This window comes from Vanellus vanellus (assembly GCF_965231255.1).
Source record: "Vanellus vanellus genome assembly, chromosome: 1".
Classification (NCBI taxonomy): Eukaryota; Metazoa; Chordata; class Aves; order Charadriiformes; family Charadriidae; genus Vanellus; species Vanellus vanellus.
The window spans coordinates 194,785,958-194,808,326 of NC_138905.1; the positions used below are offsets into that span (position 1 = coordinate 194,785,958).

Genomic DNA, 22,369 nt, shown 5'->3' on the forward strand with positions numbered 1-22,369 from the left:
AGCAGAGATTGCAGATTCCACCCCCTGGCCAACCCCCATTTATATACTGAGCATGACATCTATATTACAGAATATTCCATTGGCCATTTTATTGTTCTGTCTATGTTCCTTCTCAGCTTCTATGGGAAGCTGAAAAAAGTCCTTGACAAGTATAAACATCACATAGCAACAACTAAACCAACATGCATTATTGCCAATCCTTTCACACCAAATCTGAAAACACAGCAGCCACTAAAAATAAAATTAACTCTTAGCTGAAATCAGTAAAAACCTTTTTAAGTAGTTTGGATGTTGAAGGTCTTAATTCCAGCTTTTCATTTTAATGTGCTTAGAATAAATATTTTGTCAGTTTTAGTTTATGAAAAATAAGAGAATTGTATTCAGCTGCCACCAGACACTACAAATTAAATCTGGAATATACTGGTAAAGACTCAGCAGAAACCTTCAAGGAATTAGCGTCCAGAACTCCAGCATTGCCATCATTAGCCACACCTATAAAACCAAATCTATTATATAAAACCATGATGGCATTTTTTCCTTGTAATTCACAGTGTACCGTAATTTGAAAACTAATATCTAAAGTCTAATGTCTTAAAGTTTATGGTTTAGACTTTGGTAAGATTGTATAATTTATTGGTAAGTTTGTATAATTTTGTTTGTCTCGCCCAAGGAGCCAAAATCAACTCTGTGATAACTTTAGTGAATTTGCACTTTCGTGTAAGAGAGGAGAATTTGTTGAGCACATCTGTGGTAGAGCTTTTATTTCTGTCATATTAATTAAAAAGACATTCTAGCTTATAAGATCATGAATGCTAAATTGAGTGTAACAGCATAGAATTATCAGTTAGCCCTGGTTTGCTGTTATGTATAACTTATACATGACTAATCTCAAGAATGAGAATATTTTATTGACATCATTATAAAAACAGTTTTTGGTCCCTGATATTGCTAAATTCTATATATGCTGTAATGACATACTCTTTTAACTCTGTCTTTGATTTCTTGTAGACTGGTTTTCATCCTCACTACATTTACCAGTGAACTTTCCGTTGTGTCCATCCATCCAGTCTTTAGTGACTTCACTTTCAGTACTGGGTCCAGTCCTGTTCAATATATTCATCAATGACCTGGATGAAGGGATAGAGTGTACCATCAGCAAGTTTGCTGATGGCACAAAGCTGGGAGGAGTGGCTGACATGCTAGAAGGCTGTGCTGCCTTACAGCGTGACCTGGACAGGCTGGAGAGTTGGGCGGAGAGAAACCTTATGAAATTCAACAAGGGCAAGTGTAGGGTACTGTACCTGGGGAGGAATAACCCCATGCATCAGTACAGGTTGGGGGCTGACCTCCTTGAGAGCCGCTCTGTGGAAAGGGACCTGGGAGTCCTGGTGGACAACAGGATGACCATGAGCCAGCCTGGTGGCCAAGAAGGCCAATGGCATCCTGGGGTGCATCAAGAAGAGTACGGCCAGCAGGTCGAGGAGGTCATCCTTCCCTCTACTCTGCCCTGGTGAGGCCGCATCTGGAGTACTGTGTCCAGTTCTGGGCTCCCCAGTTCAAGAAGGACAGGGATCTGCTGGAGAGGGTCCATCAAAGGGCTACAAAGATGATTAGGGGATTAGAGCATCTCTCCTATGAGGAAAGGCTGAGGGACTCGGATCTTTTTAGTCTAGATAAAAGAAGATTGGGGGGGGATCTTATTAATGCTTTCAAATACTTAAAGGGAGGGTGCCAGGGGGATGGGAATAGTCATTTTTCAGTGGTGCCCAGTGACAGGACAAGAGGTAACAGGCACAAACTTGAACATAGGAAGTTCCATCTTAACATGAGGAGGAACTTCTTTCCTTTGAGGGTGGCAGAGCACTGGATCAGGCTGCCAGAGAGGTTGTGGAGTCTCCCACTCTGGAGACATTCAAAACCCGCCTGGACACCAACCTGTGCAACTTGCTGTAGGTGACCTTGCTCTGGCGGGGGGGTTGTACTAGATGATCTCCAGAGGTCCCTTCCAACCCTGACCGTTCTGTGATTCTGTGACTTCCTTCCCTATAACCTGCTTTATGTCTGTTCTTAATTACTTGTCTCTCTCATTCCTGAGCTTCTTCAAGTTTTGCTTGAAAAACTGAAACTCTGTCATACCTCCTTCTACCACCATACAGTCCACAGGACCTTGTCCTAAATACCATTTTATTTCCTATATCCAGTATGTAGGTGACCTCATGTAGCTTTTTCTTTTTAATTTCTGTTCAGTTCATTTACTTTTTTTCTTTCTCCTTTACAACCCTGCTGCCATCAGTTTCTCTCAATGTCCTCACTTTCTTTACTTTTCCCTTTCTTCAATCCCATCTAATCTTTTCAAAATAGACCACTTAAATTAATTTTTTTGAACTGCTGTTCCAGTCGCATCATCTTTTAATGACTCTACATGAGTTCCACAGCCTACTTAAACTTAATGATGGCAGTCATTCTGTAAATTCAAAAGTCTTGCATTTAGTAAAATAGAACCAATTTGTAGTCTATATAGAAAAGGCTGAACAATAAAAAAGGGATGAAGATCTGGAGAGTGTGTACTTAGCAAGAAAAATTGATAATAAAAAAAATAGTATATGCTTGTCCTCGACATCATGTAATTATGCTTTTGTCTATACCCCACAGAACTGTCTTATATGAGTGCTGTCCTGGTTATATGAAGATGGATGGTACAAGAGGATGTCCTGCAGGTATAAGCTTATTTTCATATGGATGAGTCAGTATATAAGTATTACAACACAGGAGACTTTAAAAGGTGGTCATCTTGAGAAATGATTGCCTGTTTTTAAGGATTACTGCTTGAGAATACACAGCTTCATTTGCACACAGCCAACACAGTTAAAATTCAGCCAGTACTAAATTTCCCAGATCCTTCCAGTTGCTGGATTGGAGAGGAGTGATAGTGCTTTCAGTTCCCAAAGCTGCCAAAGAAGAACTTGTATTCCTGTTCCCATCACATCCCAGATTATCCTAAAGCATACCAGTGAGGTCAGAAACCCAGGACAAAGTGTGCCATATCTAAATTCTTTTTATTCCTTTTCCAGAGGAGACTTGAATCCTATTTACTAAGAGTGTTATAGGCTTTAAATAAACTAAGAAGGAGTAAAAATGAAGACAGGAATTCTTGATTTCTCCTATTTGTGCTTTCTGTTTTGCATAAACCAAATTTATTGCAACAGGGAAGAGTAATCTGACAAGGAATATATTTCATAACTTTAAGTCCTTATAGTTGAACTAATCCTTTTACATTCAGTATTAGAGTTAGGCATAATCTAAGGCACAGTTCAGTTTGTTTAGATTAATCAATCTCACTTTAGATGTTTACATTAGGATGAAGTCTGTCACACTCTAGAATTGCCTGCTTTTCTCCATGACCATAAAAAGAGCCAAGAACAAATAGCTCGCGTGCAGATGCCTAGAATTAGGAGCAATGAATCCTGTTTTCATGTAGCAGTGTTTTAACTGTGAGACTATAGCCAGTCTTACTCTCTGGATGAATCAACATATGCACAAACCACACACTGGAAGAAGAGCAAGAGGCCTCCCAAGAAGAATTCTAGTCCACCATAACCAAATGAGACCCACTCCATTGAAACGTCTGTGATTATAGATGGGATTTACTCCTGTCCTCTGTGGATAGCAGCCCATTTCAGGTTGGGTTGGCACTAAAACAGGCAACTCTTCCAAATAAAACATTACACTATTTGGTTTTGTTTGATCTAATTTTTCATTAAGCAAACAAAAAAAAAAAAAATAACAAGCAGATGTGTTTGGGTGGTTTTTTGAATATGTTGACAATGGAATTTAGTCCAAGCACATTGTTTTAATATTGATTTAAACCGTTTCAGAAAGGCAATACTGGTGTCCAACCAAAAGAAACAAAATAGATTTGATCGTGAGAAAATGGATGGCTGAAACGTTTACAGTATTCTTATCTCATGTTTATTTTAGTTGCTCCTATTGATCATGTATATGGTACACTCGGTATTGTGGGAGCTACCTCCACACAGCAGTATTCTGACATATCAAAGCTGAGAGAAGAGATTGAGGGACGAGGATCATTCACTTTCTTTGCACCGAGCAATGAAGCCTGGGAGCAATTAAATTCAGTAAGTGTGTGTGTGTGCTCGCACACGTGCATGTGTTAAAGTGTTTCTCTTTCAGCTAATGTTTTAGCTGCAACAGCTACTCTATGATAAGGTAGACTAGAAACAATATTGATATTTTACATATAAAAGAGCATCACACAAGTTATCATAAAATAATTTGCATATTTAACATGTATTGCTGAAGCTTAAGGGTCTGAATTTATTTTCAGGACTGCTAAGCAACCTTAAGTGTTTTTTATTTAAGCACTTGCATGACAAATATTAATATTGTTAGTGTTATTAGCATAATTTGGGGGACACTGACAGGAATTCTAACAATTGCTTGATTGTACTTTGTCAGTGATTCAGGTGTCCTTTTAGTAATGTTTTTAGTTAAATAAATATTGAACAAAAGCTTCTTCAATGACTTGTCTGTGATGAGACCCCTTGTCTTCCATTTGTAAGCAAACTGGATTAAAGCATCATTTAAGTAGAGCCAGATTGATAGGTATCAAAGTTGTGTCTTCTAACAGGAAATACCCATTATTGAATATATTGAAAGCATATTTTAAGGTAAAGCAATATGTACATCCTTCTGACTGGAAAAATGTTTTGAAGCTTGTAATTAATAAAATTCTTTTCTTCAGGAAATTCACAGGAATTTGGTTGACAATGTAAATATTGAACTGTATAACGCTCTCCACCACCACATGGTAAACAAGCGCATGTTGACAAAAGATCTTAAGAATGGCATGACTCTTGTGTCTATGTATAATGACCAGAAATTGCTTATTAACCATTATCCTAATGGGGTAAGTCTATTCTCTCTTTTTTTTTTTTTTATATAATATAATTATTCAGTTATAGTCATTACTCTTGAAAAAAAAAAAAACAGGTTATAGAAAGTTTAACATCTAGCTAGTCAGTTGCCACTGACAAAAATAAATTTTCTCAGAGACCTTTTGTCTGCTGTGTAGACTAATCACCAAGAAAGAATTCATGAACAAGTGTTGTTTGCTGAGTAGAAAACAAAGTTCAAATAAGAATTAACTTTCTTCCTAAAAGACAAAGCCTTTTGTGGCCAAAATATATGATTGTAATAAAACTGAGGGCAAAATCTACTATTAATCTCCATGTGCTTGCAAAATAATATTAAATCAGACCTTTTAATTGGAGTGCATGGCAGAAGCATTTAAGATTGTAGACGACACACATCCATTATTTGGCTGTAAAAAAAAATCATGTTTATAAATGCTGCCAGTCAGGTCACTCAACTTTGTTGACTTAAATGCATCGAAATCTTTATGCTGGACTACAGTTTACATTAGTAAATACCAATGTAATCTCCACATTAACCAGATATTGGAATAATTGCAATAAGAAATAAAACATGAATAAAAATCAATATAGCCTGAATAAATCTGCTGTTGGCTTTCCAGAAGCTTAGTCAGCCTTTCAAATCTTATAAGCTTTTACTTACAATTTAAAATAAAAACTGAAAGAACAACAATGAATACATAACGTACAGTACATACATTGCCGAACTGTAAGAATCAGATTCCAAGTATATGATCAAATTAACGCTTAATCTTCTACTGCTTGATTCTTCAAATATAGGTTGTTACTGTTAACTGCGCCAGGGTTATCCATGGCAACCAGATTGCTACCAATGGTGTTGTTCATGTCATTGATCGTGTCCTCACCGCTGTTGGAAATACCATTCAAGATTTCATTGAAGTCGAGGATGATCTTTCATCTCTTAGAGTAAGTAGACAAAAATAAAAATGCTTCTCTGGTCTTTAAGTTTTTTCTTCTTTCTTTTCTATTTCTGTATGATACCTGGAAGTAAGAAGAGTTAGTTCAGTAAGAGATAGAAATAAATTAAATTAAGAACTCACACTAATATTGCAAATCTAGCTGTATAAGAACACAAAGTATATTTTACATAAGGAGTCTGCTTCTGCTCTTTTGTGGATCAAATAAGGCCACATTAGTAGGACAAAATATGTCCCTGTACATAAAATAGTGAGTCTTCTCTTCAAGCACTGAGGTAATGAAACATGTGACCATAAGTTACAGTGTCTGGTGCTAGATAAATAAGAACAATTTAAAAGTGGATGATAAAAAAGGGTAATAACCCCAAATAAGTTCCAGAACATGGCTTATAGCAAGTTTCAGAACACCAGTAGATACACGTAGGAAGTATTTTTCTTGCAGAGAGGAAGCAGGTTTTTTTCTGTCCAGGTTTCAATTTCTCCTTCTCCTAGAAGACGTGTCTGCTTAGTGTAATGGGATTTCATGCTGCACATATTTAAAAAAGATATGCTGTGCTTTTGCAAATAGCTATTGTCCTTTTCCCTCCTCCATCTCCTCAATAAATAAATAAAAAAAAAAATGCTTTAAATGCAGAGGCATAAAGGTAGAGTAGACCCTCTGGGTCCCTCAAATCCAGTCCATTACAATTACAGGCAACAACATCATTTGATTCCTTTGAAAAACTGAATATAAAACCCAACCCTTTCTAGTTCCCAGTTGAAAGAGAAGACCTCTCTATTTCATTTTTCCTGTGCATTCTTTCTTGTATCTTTTCTATTTGGGTTTAACTTTTGTGAACTCTAAGCAGACATTTTCACCTAATCCTAGATCAGGTCTGACCTCTTCCTTTTTTATTAACTTACATATCTCCCTAACTCTGCTTGAAAAAAACTTACTGCTTTCCACACGCTAACATCACGCTTGTTTTCCTTTCAGTTGCATCACATTGCACTGCCTTTCTGACTTTTCAAAGGGTGAAGTCCTTCTTTATAGCACATATGCCTGCTAATTCCTGTGTGTGCCTCTGTGCTTCATACTGCTTTAATGACTTTGATTCCCAAAGAAAATGTGCTAAAGAAACCAGTAAACAAAATCAGCCCTGAGACTCTAATATGACATGTCTTTTAGGGTGGCTATTCCCATTTTCCAGTTAAATGGTTTCATAGGCACTTTATCGTTCTTTCTTAGGTTGGGCTGATAGTATTTTTTATTTAACTGAGCAAATTCATTACTCAGCTCCAGATGTGTTCAATTTTATGTATGTTCTTTTTCTGGAAAGTCTGTTCATAATTTATATTGGCATACTCTATTATATTACCCTTTTAATCCATCTTATATTCTCACAGAATCTTTGATTACTTCTCTTGCATTGTTCTTTCACTTCAGTCTTCGATTCTAATGCAGACAGGCTGCAGTCATCAAAGAAATACATATTGTTATAGTATTCTCTTTTAAGATTAATCCAGTAATGGAAACACCCAAATTGTGATGTTGAACAGAGAAGATTTTTTAATCAAGTTGAGAAGATTTGTTTAAAGCATAAAAGGGAAATTATACTTTTTTGAAAAATAATGAATTGGGTTTTATTTAGTTCAGACTGCTTACCTGTTCTTCATCACTAGAAAGTATAAAATTTTTCATCAATCATGTTTAACTTTATATTTTCAATGTCCAGAGCTGAGTAACATTTTAGGGATTAGAAACCTGGAGATAATTTTTCCTGGCCTCAAAACCTGAGATGGGATAGGATAGGATAGGATAGGATAGGATAGGATAGGATAGGATAGGATATTTTAGTTGGAAGGGACCTACAACGGTCATCTAGTCCAACCTTTTGACCACTTCAGGGCTGACCAAAAGTTAAAGCACGTTGTCAAGGGCATTGTCCAAACGCCTTGTGAACACTGACAGGCTTGGGGCATCAACCATCTCTCTAGACAGCCTGTTCCAATGTTTGAGCACCCTCTCTGTAACGAAATGCTTCCTAACGTCAAGTCTGAACCTCCTCTGACACTGCTTTGAACCATTCCCACGTGTCCTGTCCCTGGACACCAGGGAGAAGAGATTAACACCTCCCTCTCCGCTTCCCTGCCTCAGGAAGCTGTAGAGAGAAATGAGGTTGCCCCTCAGCCTCCTGTTGTAATTCCAACCCTCCTCATTGTATTTAATCAGATTAGTCATATACTTTTAATATATTTTTCATTCTTTCGGGGAGAAAACTATTAGCTTTGCTAGACTATTGCTTTGATCTAATTTGTCAAAATCTATATGTTCACATTTTTCATTTAAAAATTCAGTCCATAATAATAAAAATTTCTGCCCTGTGGTCACCTCTATCAGAATTTGATTACTGTGTGCTAAATTAAGGAAGTAACTCAGTATATCAAGACAGATTTTTCAAAAAAATAATAATTTTCTATTCTTTTTTTCAATTTATTTTTTCATCTTTCTATAACAGTGATCTCAGTGTAGAATTAAAGTAGCTGTGGGCACTAAGTGAAACTAGAAAGAGAATGTATTTTGGTAATATTTTAAATAACCAGAATTAAAAAGCAAATTTATTTTCTAGGCTGCCGCCATCACATCAGATGTCTTGGATATTCTTGGGAGGCCTGGTCATTACACACTCTTTGCTCCTACTAATGAAGCTTTTGAGAGACTTCCAAGGGGAGTCTTAGAAAGGATCATGGGTGACAAGGTGGCTTCTGAAGGTATGTAAACTTTTTTTGCAAATGAGAAATACAGGTGAGTATATCGAGAGGTAGAAACTACATTATTTTAGTATCTCTGAAATTAAGCCCCTGTACTTTCATACATATAGGAGGAGTTATTTCTTCTGTCTCTGACTTTTCCAGTTACCTAAGAATTCCAATTCAGTTTAAAGGAAACTGTGAAAATATAGGCACACTGATGTTTCTAATAATTCAGCTGCGTAGTTCTGTTAGAGATTCCTGCCTCTATAAAACCACACGGCTATCTGGATGTGGGATTCTCTCATAGCATTCTCATGAACAGCTTTTTCATACAAAAAGAACATGTTCTTGTAAAAGACAAGTTCTATCCTGCAAGTTGAACTGGATTTATACTATATATTCTGACGAACTATAACAGTCAGCAAACTTATTCTTCTGAGAACTACAATAAAACTAAATAATAACAGAATCAGTCTGTTATGTGAACAGTAACAGACCACTAAGATATGGAAGGCTACACTTCTGTTCTCATTTATGAGCTCCGCTGCACGAAACAAGTTCTCCATCATTTTATTATAGCCTGATTAAGTCACCATGCAGAATCTCAATGGACAATGGTGAAAAGAGGGATCTGGGCTAATTTTAATGTGAGGCAATGACTAGAAGTGGAATCTTGAAATAACACAGTATTTTTGTTATGGCTTTTTTTTTTTTTTTTTTTTAGTTTACTTTCAGGAATTTTTGGCTGATTCTTTTGGTATCCACAGGGAATAGTACACTGAATCTCGCTTATATAGTAAGGCATGACAAAATACAAATCTGGGGATGACTTTGCCTAGCCTATACAGCTTTGTACTCAGAGGGCCATTTAATTCAGGTCCCATCTGCTGTCACCGAGTTATACACTCTGTTACATGCAGATTGTGGCATAACCAGTATATTTTTATAATATAGGGGATACCAAAGATTTTTGACCATAGATGTTCTTTAGAGACCTATAGAATCCATTCTCATATAAATAACTTTCAATACAGCATCTATGAGTGCAACTAAGCAAATAAGGTACATAAGATAGTAAACTATTAAAAATAGCGTAGATGTAATAATTTATCCTATGTGTGGTGGGAATTATATATATATATATATATATATATATGAATATATGTGTCCAAACACCTATACATGAACTTCCTGCTCTTTTTTCCGCAGCTCTCGTGAAGTTCCATATTTTAAATACTCTTCAGTGCTCTGAAGCCATCACAGGTGGAGCAGTCTATGAAACCTTGGAAGGAAATACAGTTGAAGTTGGTTGTGATGGTGAAAGTCTGACTGTGAATGGAGTGAAGATGGTGAAACGCAAAGATATTGTGACAAGCAATGGTGTTATCCACCTCATTGATGAAGTGCTAATTCCTGATTCTGGTCAGTGATGTGTATGAAAAACTTCTTACAATGAAGATGTTTTCTCCGCTTTTACCTAGATTCCCTCAGATATATTCTTATGGATAAGCTTGGAGAATCCAAATCAGGAAAAGGAATAAATTGTGAGTTAAAATACCTTTTCTTATTCCTTTATTTGCAGCCAAGCAAGTCATTGAGCTTGGGGGTGCCCAGCAGACTACTTTTACTGACCTGGTGGCACAACTAGGACTGGCATCTTCTCTAAGACCAGAAGGCCAATACACTCTCCTGGCACCTCTGAATGGTGCTTTCTCAGGTTAGTAGCCTTAAAAGATTATGCTCTGAATGTCAAAATAAACATGAATATGTGCTACCTGACAGTTTTCCAAATAAGCCCCAGTACTTGTGCCAAGTCCTAACGAAAGAAAGCCATAAAGAAATAGAGATACTTCATCCTTTTAAATGTATACCATGCAGAAAGATAATACAAGCCTGACCACCAGCTTGCACAGCTTGTTGTTAGTGGTATCATTTGTTAATGGAAATAATATCACTAAAATAAGATACAAAATACGCACAGGCAGATTGTGGGAAATGAAAGGTATTAATGAACTGCCAGTTCCCTTAATCTTTGCGTTACTTGCATTATATTCACTACTTACTGATTCTCAAAACATACAAGAAGGTTGCTATTTTACAGTACATTAAAGCACAGAGAAACTGATACAAATATAGCATAAAACAGATGCTTGCATATTTGCAGAAGTGACCACAAAAGCATCCTGCCCCTCCCCCAGTTAGTTAACTCACCACCACAGAAGTGAATTTGGAAAGGTTTTAAGGTGCACACGCAGAAAGGGAAAGGTGTAAGAACTTCAGCAGTAATTCAGGATGCAGCATGCCCAAATAGAAATCATCTGCCATATTATTTATAGTAATTAATCAGGGTTATGTCAAAAATTCATGTCTGAGTTTAAGGAATGGCAATTTGCAGAAGTTACTTAACAATTCATTTTCTGTGTACACAGAGCTGTCCCAGCCTTAACTCAAGCATTGCAATGAAAGTTTCAGTATTTCCACGGTCTTTTAATACAGCATCCACAGTTAACCTTATTTGAATGAAAATTCATTCTATACATCATTTTATATTAATATCTAAATGGCTTTGTAGATGACACCTTAAGGATGGATCAACGCCTTCTTAAAACAATCCTGCAGAATCACATTATAAAAGTGAAAGTTGGACTCAATGAACTGTACAATGGACAAGAGCTGGAGACAATTGGAGGAAAACTGCTTAGAGTCTTTGTGTATCGCACAGTAAGTGAATGGGGCTTTCTAACAATATGTATCCCAACTATGAAAATGAAGAGTCATGAAAGAATAAAAGACAAAGCTGAATGAAATCTCCGACATTTACCGTTATGACTATGTAGCAAAAACCTTTAAGCTTTTAAGCTAGGAAAAAATGAAAAATCTCATCCTTATCAACGGGAACTTTGTTTGCATGGAAGACTCCTTGGGAAAACAAAACAGGATTCCAGATTTGGCACTCCATTAATTACAGATTTTAAAAGCTAGTTCTTAGAATTAAATAAGACCATTCTCGAGGGGAACAAAGAAATTAAGTATGGAAATATTTACACTGTATTAACTTACTCCAGATTTTGCTACTTTTGCTTTCTCAGGCAATACCAGATTTCCTGGCAGGAACACACAATTTGACTGTAGGAAATACATATGAATATTATTTTTACATTTAGGAGCCTGTTGGGAAGTATGCATCCCTCTCATTTTTTCAAATATGTTTAAATGTGTATCATTCTGTGAATAGCTACACTTATTTCTCTTTAAATCAGGCTGTATGTATTGAAAATTCATGCATGGTCAGAGGAAGTAAAGAAGGAAGGAATGGTTTTATTCACATCTTCAGACAAATCATCAATCCAGCAGAAAAGACATTGCATGAAATGCTGAGAAATGATAAGCGTTTCAGGTGAGTTGCAGTTTTGACAGTACTGAGATTTTCCTACAGAGGGTAACTGTATATACAGCACAGCTGCTCTGAGAAATAATTGTGAACTGTGTGTTGGTGGATTTTGGGGGTCAGGGAGGGCAGGGAAAGGGCTACTACTTCCAAAAAAAAAAAAAAATGGGCGCAGGGGGCAGAAAAAAGAAAAACTGTTCTCCTCCAGCTGTACGTTAAAAGGGCTCTTAGACTTTACGTTAGAATGGTTGTTTACAGCACATGATTCAGTAAGACACCAGAAAGAGAGTAGGAGGACAAAAGGGATTGGATGATACATCCAGAGCTATAAAAGCAGTGGAGTCTGGAGGTTTAATTAACAAGTAGTACAATTCCATAGAGGTGCAGCATGATTGTGTACACTTCCAGTACATGTTTCTGTCCCCTTCTTGCAAGTGTCTCATTACTCCTAGAGAGCAACTGCCCTTGGCTTTTTCCCTTTATCTTTTCAATATCTGGGGGTTTTATTTGATGAATTCTGGTCTGGTCCAGGCTGCAATATATATTTGTTTTTTCCCCTCAAATATTTTTTCCTCGGTCTGCTACACTTAAGACTGTCTCTTTTTTTTTTTTTTTTTTTTTTTCCTTCTCCATTATTTTCCTATTTCCCTCTCTATTTCTGGGAAACAGTGTTTGAAGATTGATGCACTATCAGAAAACAGGAGGGAACGAAGTGTAGTTACTACACTTCAACAGAACGTATTTGTGTTTTGTCTCTTTTTTGTAAACAGCGTTTTCCTCAGTCTGGTGAAAGCTGCAGATTTAGATGATGTTCTGTCACGGCCTGGAGAATGGACTCTGTTTGTTCCAACTAACGATGCCTTTAAAGGTTTGACTGATGACGATAAGGATATATTGATAAGTAAGTAACATAACAAAACTGGAAATATAAGCAAAGTTAAAATGGATGGGAAAGGTGGCTAGTGCATTTCTTACACAAAGGATGTCTGATAAAACAGTCTACTTTTTGCATAGAGCAGGTCATAGGACTTCCTTAAATGAACTCCTTCTTGGGGGAAAAACATTTTCCAAAATATGTTTTTGGAAAAAAGCATCCAACTGGAATGTATATTTAAATTTCAGTCCTTGATATAGTATTCCATGGTGTAATTACCTTCCAGGTTAAAATCTGTATTCATTTAGTTAGCTTCAACTTTTCATGATTCAATCTCGCCATAGATTTTTTAAACTGAAAAGTCTCTTCTATCGTGTCTCTTTTCTAGTTGTAACCATTGCGTTAAAAGATATGTAGTATTGACTTTCCTGTCTTTCCTTTCTCCACTCAGTGATCTCTGATATCACCTGTGCTCTACAAGTTAAATATTGAATATTTATTGCTAAAGGCCAATTTATGTAATTTCTTTCCATCTTACACTTTTAAACTTTGGAATTATATAGATCTTTCACAAGATTTAAAAGTATTTTCTTTAACGTCACGTTTTATTTCCATAAGAGAAGAAATGCACAGTGACTATTTCAAATCTCCTGGAGAATTTCCCACTAGAGTGGTAGGCTGTGGCCACTGAACTATAAATATTTTTAGTTTATTTGAGAGTAATGTGTATCTGGCCCGTCCACAAGTGCGGGAGGAGTGGTTTCCTTGAATCCCACATCCATAAGGTCAGTCACATTCATTTCCTGTACTTTTCAATCAAAGTTCAAAGTCATGAAGCCAAATCCCATGAATCCTTAATGACTTTAGAGTCCAGCTCAGAGCATTCATAAGCAACCCCAGTTCTATACAGCCTTTAACTCCTTAATGAGGCACTGTGAATTTGAATTATCTCTTCAGCCGTTTAAACTTATGATAGTGATCTAAATTACCTTCTAGTGTGGTACGTCTCCAGTGACTAACACTAAATTAACAAATAGCCTAAATGACTAACATTACATAGCCATAAAATGAAATGAAGCTTGTCTCAAGTCTATGAAGTGAAGCAACTGGATAAATGCTATTGTTCTGTTTTTATTGGACTACATAGTTATTTTATTAATTAAGATTGAGTTTATCAGGTCTATTATTTTTGTCTTCAATTCACAACTTGACGTTGTACTCAAGGACTGTGCCATTTTGGATTATTTCTATAGTTAAGAACATAATTATATTTACAATTCTGCTTTTCAGGGGGCTTTATCTTTTCCTATCCTTGTGACTCAGTTTCTGCTTACTTTCCTTGGCAGGTGGGATTTTAAATTACCCTCGTTATTTTTTGGCTTCAGGATGTCCATTTTTTGTGTCACATTACTTTCTGGAATTCTGTCTTTGCTTTCTTTAAAGACATAATGTTGTTTCCTCCATAAAAATTAAACCTTAAAATATGCCATATTTTTGAGGGATACAAGGAAATACTTTGTTTAACTGTAAGAAAGACACAAAACAAAGATTATTTTAACGAGTAACCATTGTGGCACAGAACAAAGGTAATCCAATAGTTGGTGAAAACAGCTTTTGAATGGCCATGTTTAGGTATGTAACTTGATGCTATCTATGAATGGTCCAGTCACAAAATCTCAGTGCTAATTTTAGTAGGAAGAGAAAGAACATTTAATTTAGTTTCAGTAGTAAAGTGAATTGCAATAATATCAGTGATCCAAACAAAAAGCAGACAAAGGAAAATGTTCACTTAAAGAGACACCAGGAAAGAATTATAACCAGACAGTATTTCCATTGCAGTTTCATCAAGCCTGAAAATCCTAATAACATTAACTTGTAATGTGAATATGAAACTTGTAATAGAATGGTCAATATTCCATGTAATGGCAAGCAGATGTGTTTTAAAACTGCTTTGCTTAGTACCCTGTCTTGTTGGGAAGTTGTGGGTATTCTACAGCCCATCCTATGACTCTGAACCTCCATGGACTCAGAGCGCCCTGTCAGGACGCTAACGTGAGCTCTAGAATCCATTTCCTTTGTCAGACTGTCATGAAACTGTTGTTTTTTGTTTTTTTTTCCTTTCTTGCCAAATAGGAATTTCAAACTTTGAAATAGTGAAATCATCCCTAGAATAGGGGTTTCCCCCATTTCTCAACTTCTCCAAGCTGTGTTTGTTCTCTGTAAGAACAGACAAAACCAGCGCTCCAAACGATTCCTTCTTTTCTGCAAGTAAATAGCAGCTTTCTCCTGCCCCAGATGGGAAACGATGTGTGTATATGGAGTTGCAATTACCCCCAGTCACCTCAGAAGGGTGTTGCCATAAGAGAATAATTGTGTTAATTGTTAGCTATGGTTCCCTTTAATTGCAACAGTGTTAAGACTGGAGTTTATCTAGGAGCTTGGTGAAATTTGACATTGCTGACTGCCTAGTGGTCCTGAAATTACTGTGTTTGCAAATAATTTGTGGAGCATATTTAAGAAAAGGGATAAAAAATCTAATTAGAGGTGCAAGGAAATAAGAGAAAACAATGCAGAAAAATAGGAAAGCTGATTGCTTTTCTGTTCTTTTGTACAGTTCTCATAGTATCTTTATGATTATGTTCTGAGTGCCTTTTTGTCATTTGGGTGTTTTTTTCCCTTTATCATCATTTTAACAGATTCAAATTGTATGTGTTCATGGTAGTTTCATTCATACTATGCTTAATGTTCTCTCAAGCTTGTGTGAATCGTTAGAATTTCCAGAAGGAACTATCCATTACCATTTAATTTTTAATCCTACTTTTCTTTTCTTTTCTTTTTAAATAGGAGACAAAAATGCTCTCAGGAATATTCTTCTTTACCACTTGACACAAGGAGTTTTCATTGGAAGTGGCTTTGAGCCTGGTGTGACAAACATTCTTAAAACCATCCAAGGAGGGAAACTCTACTTGAAAACAGTTAAGTACCGAAAAAGTCTCACTGATACAGCCTTCTAACAGGGGTTTTACATTCTATATCTATCCGCATTACAAAATGAGCTGCTTTTCTCTGAACATTATATTGGGCTTTGGGAATGTTTTTTAATGTCCCTGACAACTTGTATTCTCTTTTCATCCTTTACCAGGTGAATGATACTCTTCTGGTTAATGAACTGAAATCAAGAGAATCTGATCTCATGGCAACCAATGGTGTCATTCATGTTATTGATAAACTCCTATATCCAGCAGGTGAGTGTTAGTTCATGGAATTTATAGATACTCTTCTGAATCTGGTTACATGTTATGTAGGTTCAATAACTTAAAAAAATTAATTCCTTTAAAGAGACAATTCCTCTGTGGATTAAGAAACAAAATTTACCTCACTATTAGTTTTGTGCAAGAACCTTGTTTGAAACCATGGCAACTCTGAAATTCTGTGAGAGTCAACTATACGGAAGACCAGATGTCATAGGTTATCTTTTCCACTAATATGGAAGAATGTCTATGTACAAGTACACGCATGTGTGAGTGTTTGAGAGTGATTACGTCTGCCGATCCCTTTAAGTGAAAGTAAAATGAACACAGATATATGTTTCCTCTTACATGTCTATTTCTTTTGACAGATCTGCCTGTTGGAAATGATCAGTTGCTCACAATCCTGAAGAAATTGATTAAGTACATTCAAATAAAGGTACTCTTTAAATAATGATCCCTTCATCTCTTCAGTAAGATCTGTGAAACTGTGTATGTTATAATTCATCAGTGATTCTCCGGTCCCTCTGTTTCTTCAGCAGACAACACATTCAATAGCTCCCAGTTACCCAAATATAATAATGAATGAATATAATGATGAATGATACACCGCGCTCATTACTTAGAATTTGTAGAATATTTGCATTTGGATAACTCAAATGTGAACTGGCCCAAATCTGCTCTTTGGTTCAGGGACACTTTATCACTCCAGCAAAATAAATCACTTCTCAATCACTGAGACAATCCTTCTTTGAAAGAAATATTGAGTGGATAAACTGCTATGTCATTGGACCCACCAGCCTCAATAGCCTGTGGAGAAAAATAGGCATCGTTATCTATCTCATTCTCCCTCATCAATGAATGAGAGGACCTAGGCAAATACGATAGCCTAACTTTTAGATCAATGAAGCAGTGAATCCTACCCACACTCATTAGGAAACTAGAAAGCAAGCACTCTTTCTTTTAAATTTTAAAATCACTTTTCTGTATTTATAGTTTGTTCGTGACAGTACCTTCAAAGAGATTCCACTGACGTTTTACAGTAAGTTCATTTTAAATACTTCCAGATGCTTTGAGATTGCTTTTTAAATGTTGCCAATTCCAGTCCTGAATTGTAGATCTCTTTTTCAATCAAAAAGAAAGCAATTTCTGGGAAAATAAGATGTGCCAATGAAGCACAGGAAGAGAAAGACTCAAAGTAGAATGTTTCTGGCTGTTGTGCTACTGTATGTATTTTTTTCGCTTTCCAGATGTGTGACAGGAAAGTAACCCTGAAGTAAGCTGTTCAAACTCTTTGGGGTAGGCAAGATACATATGGAAAAGATTGTTTTTCGGGTTTTAGCCAAGTTTCAGTGCTTGGTGCGTAGCAGAGTTCTACTGCTTGCCTCTCCAAGACATAGCATTTTACTGTACTGACTCTCCAAGACGTAGCACTGACCAAACTCTGCACTGAGAAATACTTCCAGAGGGAGAGAGTATACCCATTCCACCTGTTTCCCATACATGCAAATATGAAGCTTGTATGAGAGGCAGTTTTTCTCACCATTTTCTCTTTTGGGATTAAATGCAAAAAGGGAACTTTTTTTTTTTCCTCTCTCTCTTGCAGCCTTTTCAGGGCTTGCATTTAGTTTCTGCACATAAAGGAGAACCTGTTGAAGCAAACTGTTAGAAGAAAAAGATCCTGTTGAAGCTTTGGCTTGTGAGGGAATATGAATTTAGGCAAATGATTAAATTTCTATAGGATTTTACCCACATTTCTCAGTAGAAATGGAGACGATCGCGTTAGGCTTTTGAAAATTGAGACTGCGCACACTGAAGTTAAAAGATTCTTGGAACAAAAAATAGAATAATATATCTTGATGGCAAGTTGAATATGAGTCAACTGCTCTGAGACTGCTCTGGTAGTCAAAAGGGCCAACCTTGTCCTTGGGTGCATCAAGCACAGCATAGCTAGCTGGTCGATGCAGATGATTTTCCCACTCTACACTGCACTGATGCAGCCCCACCTGGAGTACTGTGTGCAGTTTTGGACACCTCGATAGAAGGACATCAGACTCTTAGAGTGTGTCCAAAAGAGGGCAACCAGGATGGTGAAAAGTCTTGAGGGCAAGACTTACAAGAAATGGTTGAGGGCACTTGATTTGTTCAGCTTAGAGAAGGCTGAGGGGCGACCTCATCACAGTCTACAACTTCCTCAAGGGAAACAGCGGAGGGGGAGGTGCTGATCTCCTCTCTCTGGTGACCAGTGACAGGACACGAGGAAATGGAATGAAGCTGCGTCAGTGGAAGTTCAGATTGGACATTAGGAAATGGTTCTTTACTGAGAGGGTGGTCGGTCCCTGGAACAGGCTCCCCAGGGAAGCGGTCACTGCACCAAGCCTGTCAGAGTTCAAGGAGCACCTAGACGATGCCCTTAGTCACATTGTTTAGATTTAAGTAGTCCTGTGAGGAGACGGGTGTTGGACTTGATGAGCCTTATGAGTCCCTTCCAACTTGACATATTCTATGATTCTATGATTCTATCTCCCACAGCCAGCGAGAGTAGCACTAGGAACAATGCCTGTAAACTGGAGCAAGGGAGGTCAATGTCAGACATCAAGAAAGTTGTAACTGTTGACTTAGTTAAATGCAGGAACAGGAAGGCTGGGATGTCTATCGGTGAAGGTGTCTCTACCAGTGAATGGATAGGAGTCAAATAACGATCTATCAGAGATGTTTAATGAATACTTCAGTCTGTCTTGGGTGTCTACACTACTCTGTGAGCGTGTATACAACTTGATCTCCCAGGGGCACCACAGCTGTGCTCTTTGTGCCATTCTATCAAGTGCAAGAATGCTTCTGAATGTCAGAGGGTTTCCTCTGATTACCAGGTCAGTTCCCCAAAGAAAAGAAAAGGGCAAGATTCAAAGTTAAGATATGTCAGGGAATTTTGCAAAGCTTTATGCAGGGAATTGTATGGGCCATTATTATTGTGTACCTTACATTATCATGGGTTTCATGACCAGTGGGTTTCATAAGGCACAAACAAAGGCAAACACAATGCCAGTGGACTCTGCCTGCAGGTGACTTCTATACACCACCATTTAGTAACTAGAACCAAGATCCATACTCTAGATCCTCTTGAGTTACTTTTCCAACCATTAATATCTGATTTTATCCACACCTTTATGACCAGACCAAATCTAACTGATCATTACCATAAAGAAACTGTAAGAATGGAGTGTGCTTTATATTCCATTTTCTATACTTTCAGAAATTAACATAATTGAAAGCAACGTCCAGCCCATCATCAGAAAGGAAGGTAAATGAGGCCCCTAGTATATATATTTCTGTATATGTTCATATCCATATACGGAATATATATCGTGTATGTTTCTTTAACAGGATGAATTTTGTACATAACAACTCCAGGATGTTCAGCACTTTGCTCGAAATGCAAAGATACAAATATTGCAATTAGAACTGTCTGAAATATTTTCTATAAAAGATTTCCCACCATTTTTCTCCCCAAATGGATTTTTTCCTTTTTCTATGGGCGTTTTAAAAATATTTTTTAAATAATATTTTTTCAAACCATTTAAGTGTCCCAAATATTATACTTTCAATAAAAACATTTCCTTTTTTAAATTAAAATGGTTATTTTAAAAAATGAAGTAGATTTCTTCCTTATACTTTGAAGAAAAAACCCAAATCAGTTCATTTTTCCATAATTTTCATTCAGTTCTAAATACCAATATCTGTCAGATGCCTGGAAAGGACAGTTAGCCAATCTTTCCTTTTCAATTTCTCATGGAAAAAGATTGGTGGTGGAACTGAAGAGAACAAAAAGTGGGGCTGGGGCTGTCAAAATCACTTGTAATTGACAACTTAACTGAAACACACATTGGTTCCACTAGACCAGGTACACTGCTAATGAGCTCCAGTTTCCCATTGAAACAAAAATGCTCAAAGGGAATCTGGTTGAGCTCAACTGAGGAGAAAGCCAGTTAAAAATATCTTGCAAAAATTTTATCCAGACTGTTTAATCATTGTTTCTGGGAGGACTTTCTCCCAGTGGAAAAGACATGAGCTTGGTTTTTCAGCAGCTTTTCTGTGCTTCGTCCCATTTAGGATGAGACACCATCTAGCATTTATGCCGACCTGTGTTGCCTAGTCTCCATCATTAAATCAGATCCACAGAGCAATATAAATGGATAGATGATTCCATATTGTAACTAATCCAAGATATTTTAGAAATATTGCTATGATGAAGGTGAATCACTCTATGAAAGTCCCTGTTCTTTTATGTTAAAGGCAGAGGCAGGGCCTATAATTTGGGCGATTTACATGACGTTTAGAAGTTGAAAGTTAACACTGAAACAAAACCCTTAAAAAAACCAAACAAACGAAGAAAAAAACCTGAGCACTTCTATAGTCAAATGCACAACTAAGTGTTATTCACCAGAGAAAGAACAAATAACTTTATAAGCTAGTGAGTATTGAAGAGTTACTCCTTTCCATTGCCAGTAGAGTGTTTCTGCTTTGGGACAGGGAATGATCTCTGGCCAATACAGCCTTTCTGCTGATGATTCAGAAATAGACCAAATAAAACCAGTTCTGGCCCTTTTGAGCTTGCTAGTAGTAACAGTAGGGAATGGCAGATCACTGTAGATCACAGAGATCTATAATAACTGGGCATTGCTATCATCCTATCATATCATTTAATCTGCAGCAAATAAATTAATTATTTAGCTTTAAAGTCTAACTTATATAATCACTTTCTGCTGCAAAAGCAAACAAAAATGTATGCTTGGATTTGTTATCATGGAAGGACACTAGTTAGCCTGAATTGGACTGTTTTCAACAATTAACACCAGACACACATATTAAAAAGCTATTGCTAAATCCTGATCAGTAATTAAAAAAAACAAAATAAATCTATGCAGTATTGACTTCTACATAAATTCATATAAAGAAAGATTTTTAAGGAAAGCGAGAGAAATGGACTGTGTTAAGTTTCTAACTCTGAATAGCAAATAAGGGAAGCGTGTGCTACAGAAACTTCTTAATGTTGTTGCTGCAACACATGTTACACATGAGCCATGTTATTCCTGTTAACTGACTGCATCAATGGTATGTTCCTAATGCATTTAGTATATGCTGCTCCAGCCTGTCAGACAGAAATGCATTTAGACCAGTGGGGTCTATAGGGACTGCACCAAATTAAAAGGTTGGTTTTGGCCACTGAAATCAAGATGACCTCCCCATGCAACTCAAAGCATGATAGCCATTAATGTTGACAAATGTCCATACAGCCATTCCAGATGATCTCTGAAGTTTATTTATTTATTTATTCTTTAATCTGGTCAATTCTTGGTAGCTTAAAAAAAAAATAGCCGTAACATTCCAGCAATGCCGCAGAGTAGGCTTCTTGCCAATATGTATAGAGGAAGACTTCCTTTCAGCTGCTGAGGATCTGGTTTTTGCCCGAGACTTGTCAACAGATGTTAAAAATATCAGATACACCAAAGTAAAAAAAAAAAAAAAAGATAATTAAATATTAAGTGTGCAATAATACCTAAATTTAAGGTAGCATTTGCAAGATTGTACAGCATTGCTGCAATTGGCTTCTCAAATTTAAAAACCCCATTACAGTCATCTGGTTTATTTAGGGTAGGGGGGATAACACTAACTTCATCTCAGCCCTGTGGAGTACCATAAATATTTTTTATGACTATTTGTAACATGTTGTTTTTTTCCTATGTCACAGACCCATCTATCACACAGCTCACTAAATTAATTGAAGGGGAACCTGAGTTCAAAATAGTCAGGGAAGGGGAGACAATAACTAAAGTGATTCACGGAGGTTGGTATGCTTTCAGCAACGCAATTTGTACTAGTTAAATTTTGAAACATTCGTTATTCCCGGTCAGTTTCTACTTTACGTAGGTGACACGTTAGACAACTGTTCCATTTTTAACAAGGCCTTCTGGAAGTGGTGTAATTTTATTGCATCATTTCATTCTCACTTCTCATGCATTTAAAAAAATATTAGGTTTTTTTTTGCCTAGCTGCGTTCCATAGCTACAGTCAAGAGAGTGTTAGAAATGCTCTGCATGCTGACATAACATCTGGCTCTGTTAAGAACTATTTGCTGGTTGTTTTCCTGTAATCAAAAATGCAGTACATGATTCTGTGATAGAAAGCCAATTTTATCAGACAGAGATAAACTTTGCCTTCTGCTTTGCTAGGGGCGT

The 22,369-nt window shown here is 36.8% G+C and overlaps 1 protein-coding gene across 2 annotated transcripts in view; it reads left to right on the forward strand.

Moving 5' to 3' along the window:
* POSTN (periostin) overlaps window positions 1-22,369 on the forward strand; it is a gene marked incomplete at its 5' end in the record, with an annotated part of 38,370 nt that overhangs the window by 7,404 nt on the left and 8,597 nt on the right. For both annotated transcript variants that reach the window (XM_082489827.1, XM_082489828.1), the window contains 16 exons: window positions 2,653-2,717; window positions 3,979-4,136; window positions 4,763-4,927; window positions 5,733-5,879; window positions 8,500-8,641; window positions 9,833-10,045; window positions 10,206-10,340; window positions 11,196-11,344; window positions 11,884-12,020; window positions 12,782-12,912; window positions 15,730-15,860; window positions 16,028-16,130; window positions 16,505-16,572; window positions 17,130-17,175; window positions 19,387-19,434; window positions 21,883-21,978. In XM_082489827.1, coding sequence (XP_082345953.1) covers window positions 2,653-2,717; window positions 3,979-4,136; window positions 4,763-4,927; window positions 5,733-5,879; window positions 8,500-8,641; window positions 9,833-10,045; window positions 10,206-10,340; window positions 11,196-11,344; window positions 11,884-12,020; window positions 12,782-12,912; window positions 15,730-15,860; window positions 16,028-16,130; window positions 16,505-16,572; window positions 17,130-17,175; window positions 19,387-19,434; window positions 21,883-21,978 — 1,934 coding nt within the window. The remainder of the gene's footprint in view (window positions 1-2,652; window positions 2,718-3,978; window positions 4,137-4,762; window positions 4,928-5,732; window positions 5,880-8,499; window positions 8,642-9,832; window positions 10,046-10,205; window positions 10,341-11,195; window positions 11,345-11,883; window positions 12,021-12,781; window positions 12,913-15,729; window positions 15,861-16,027; window positions 16,131-16,504; window positions 16,573-17,129; window positions 17,176-19,386; window positions 19,435-21,882; window positions 21,979-22,369) is intronic.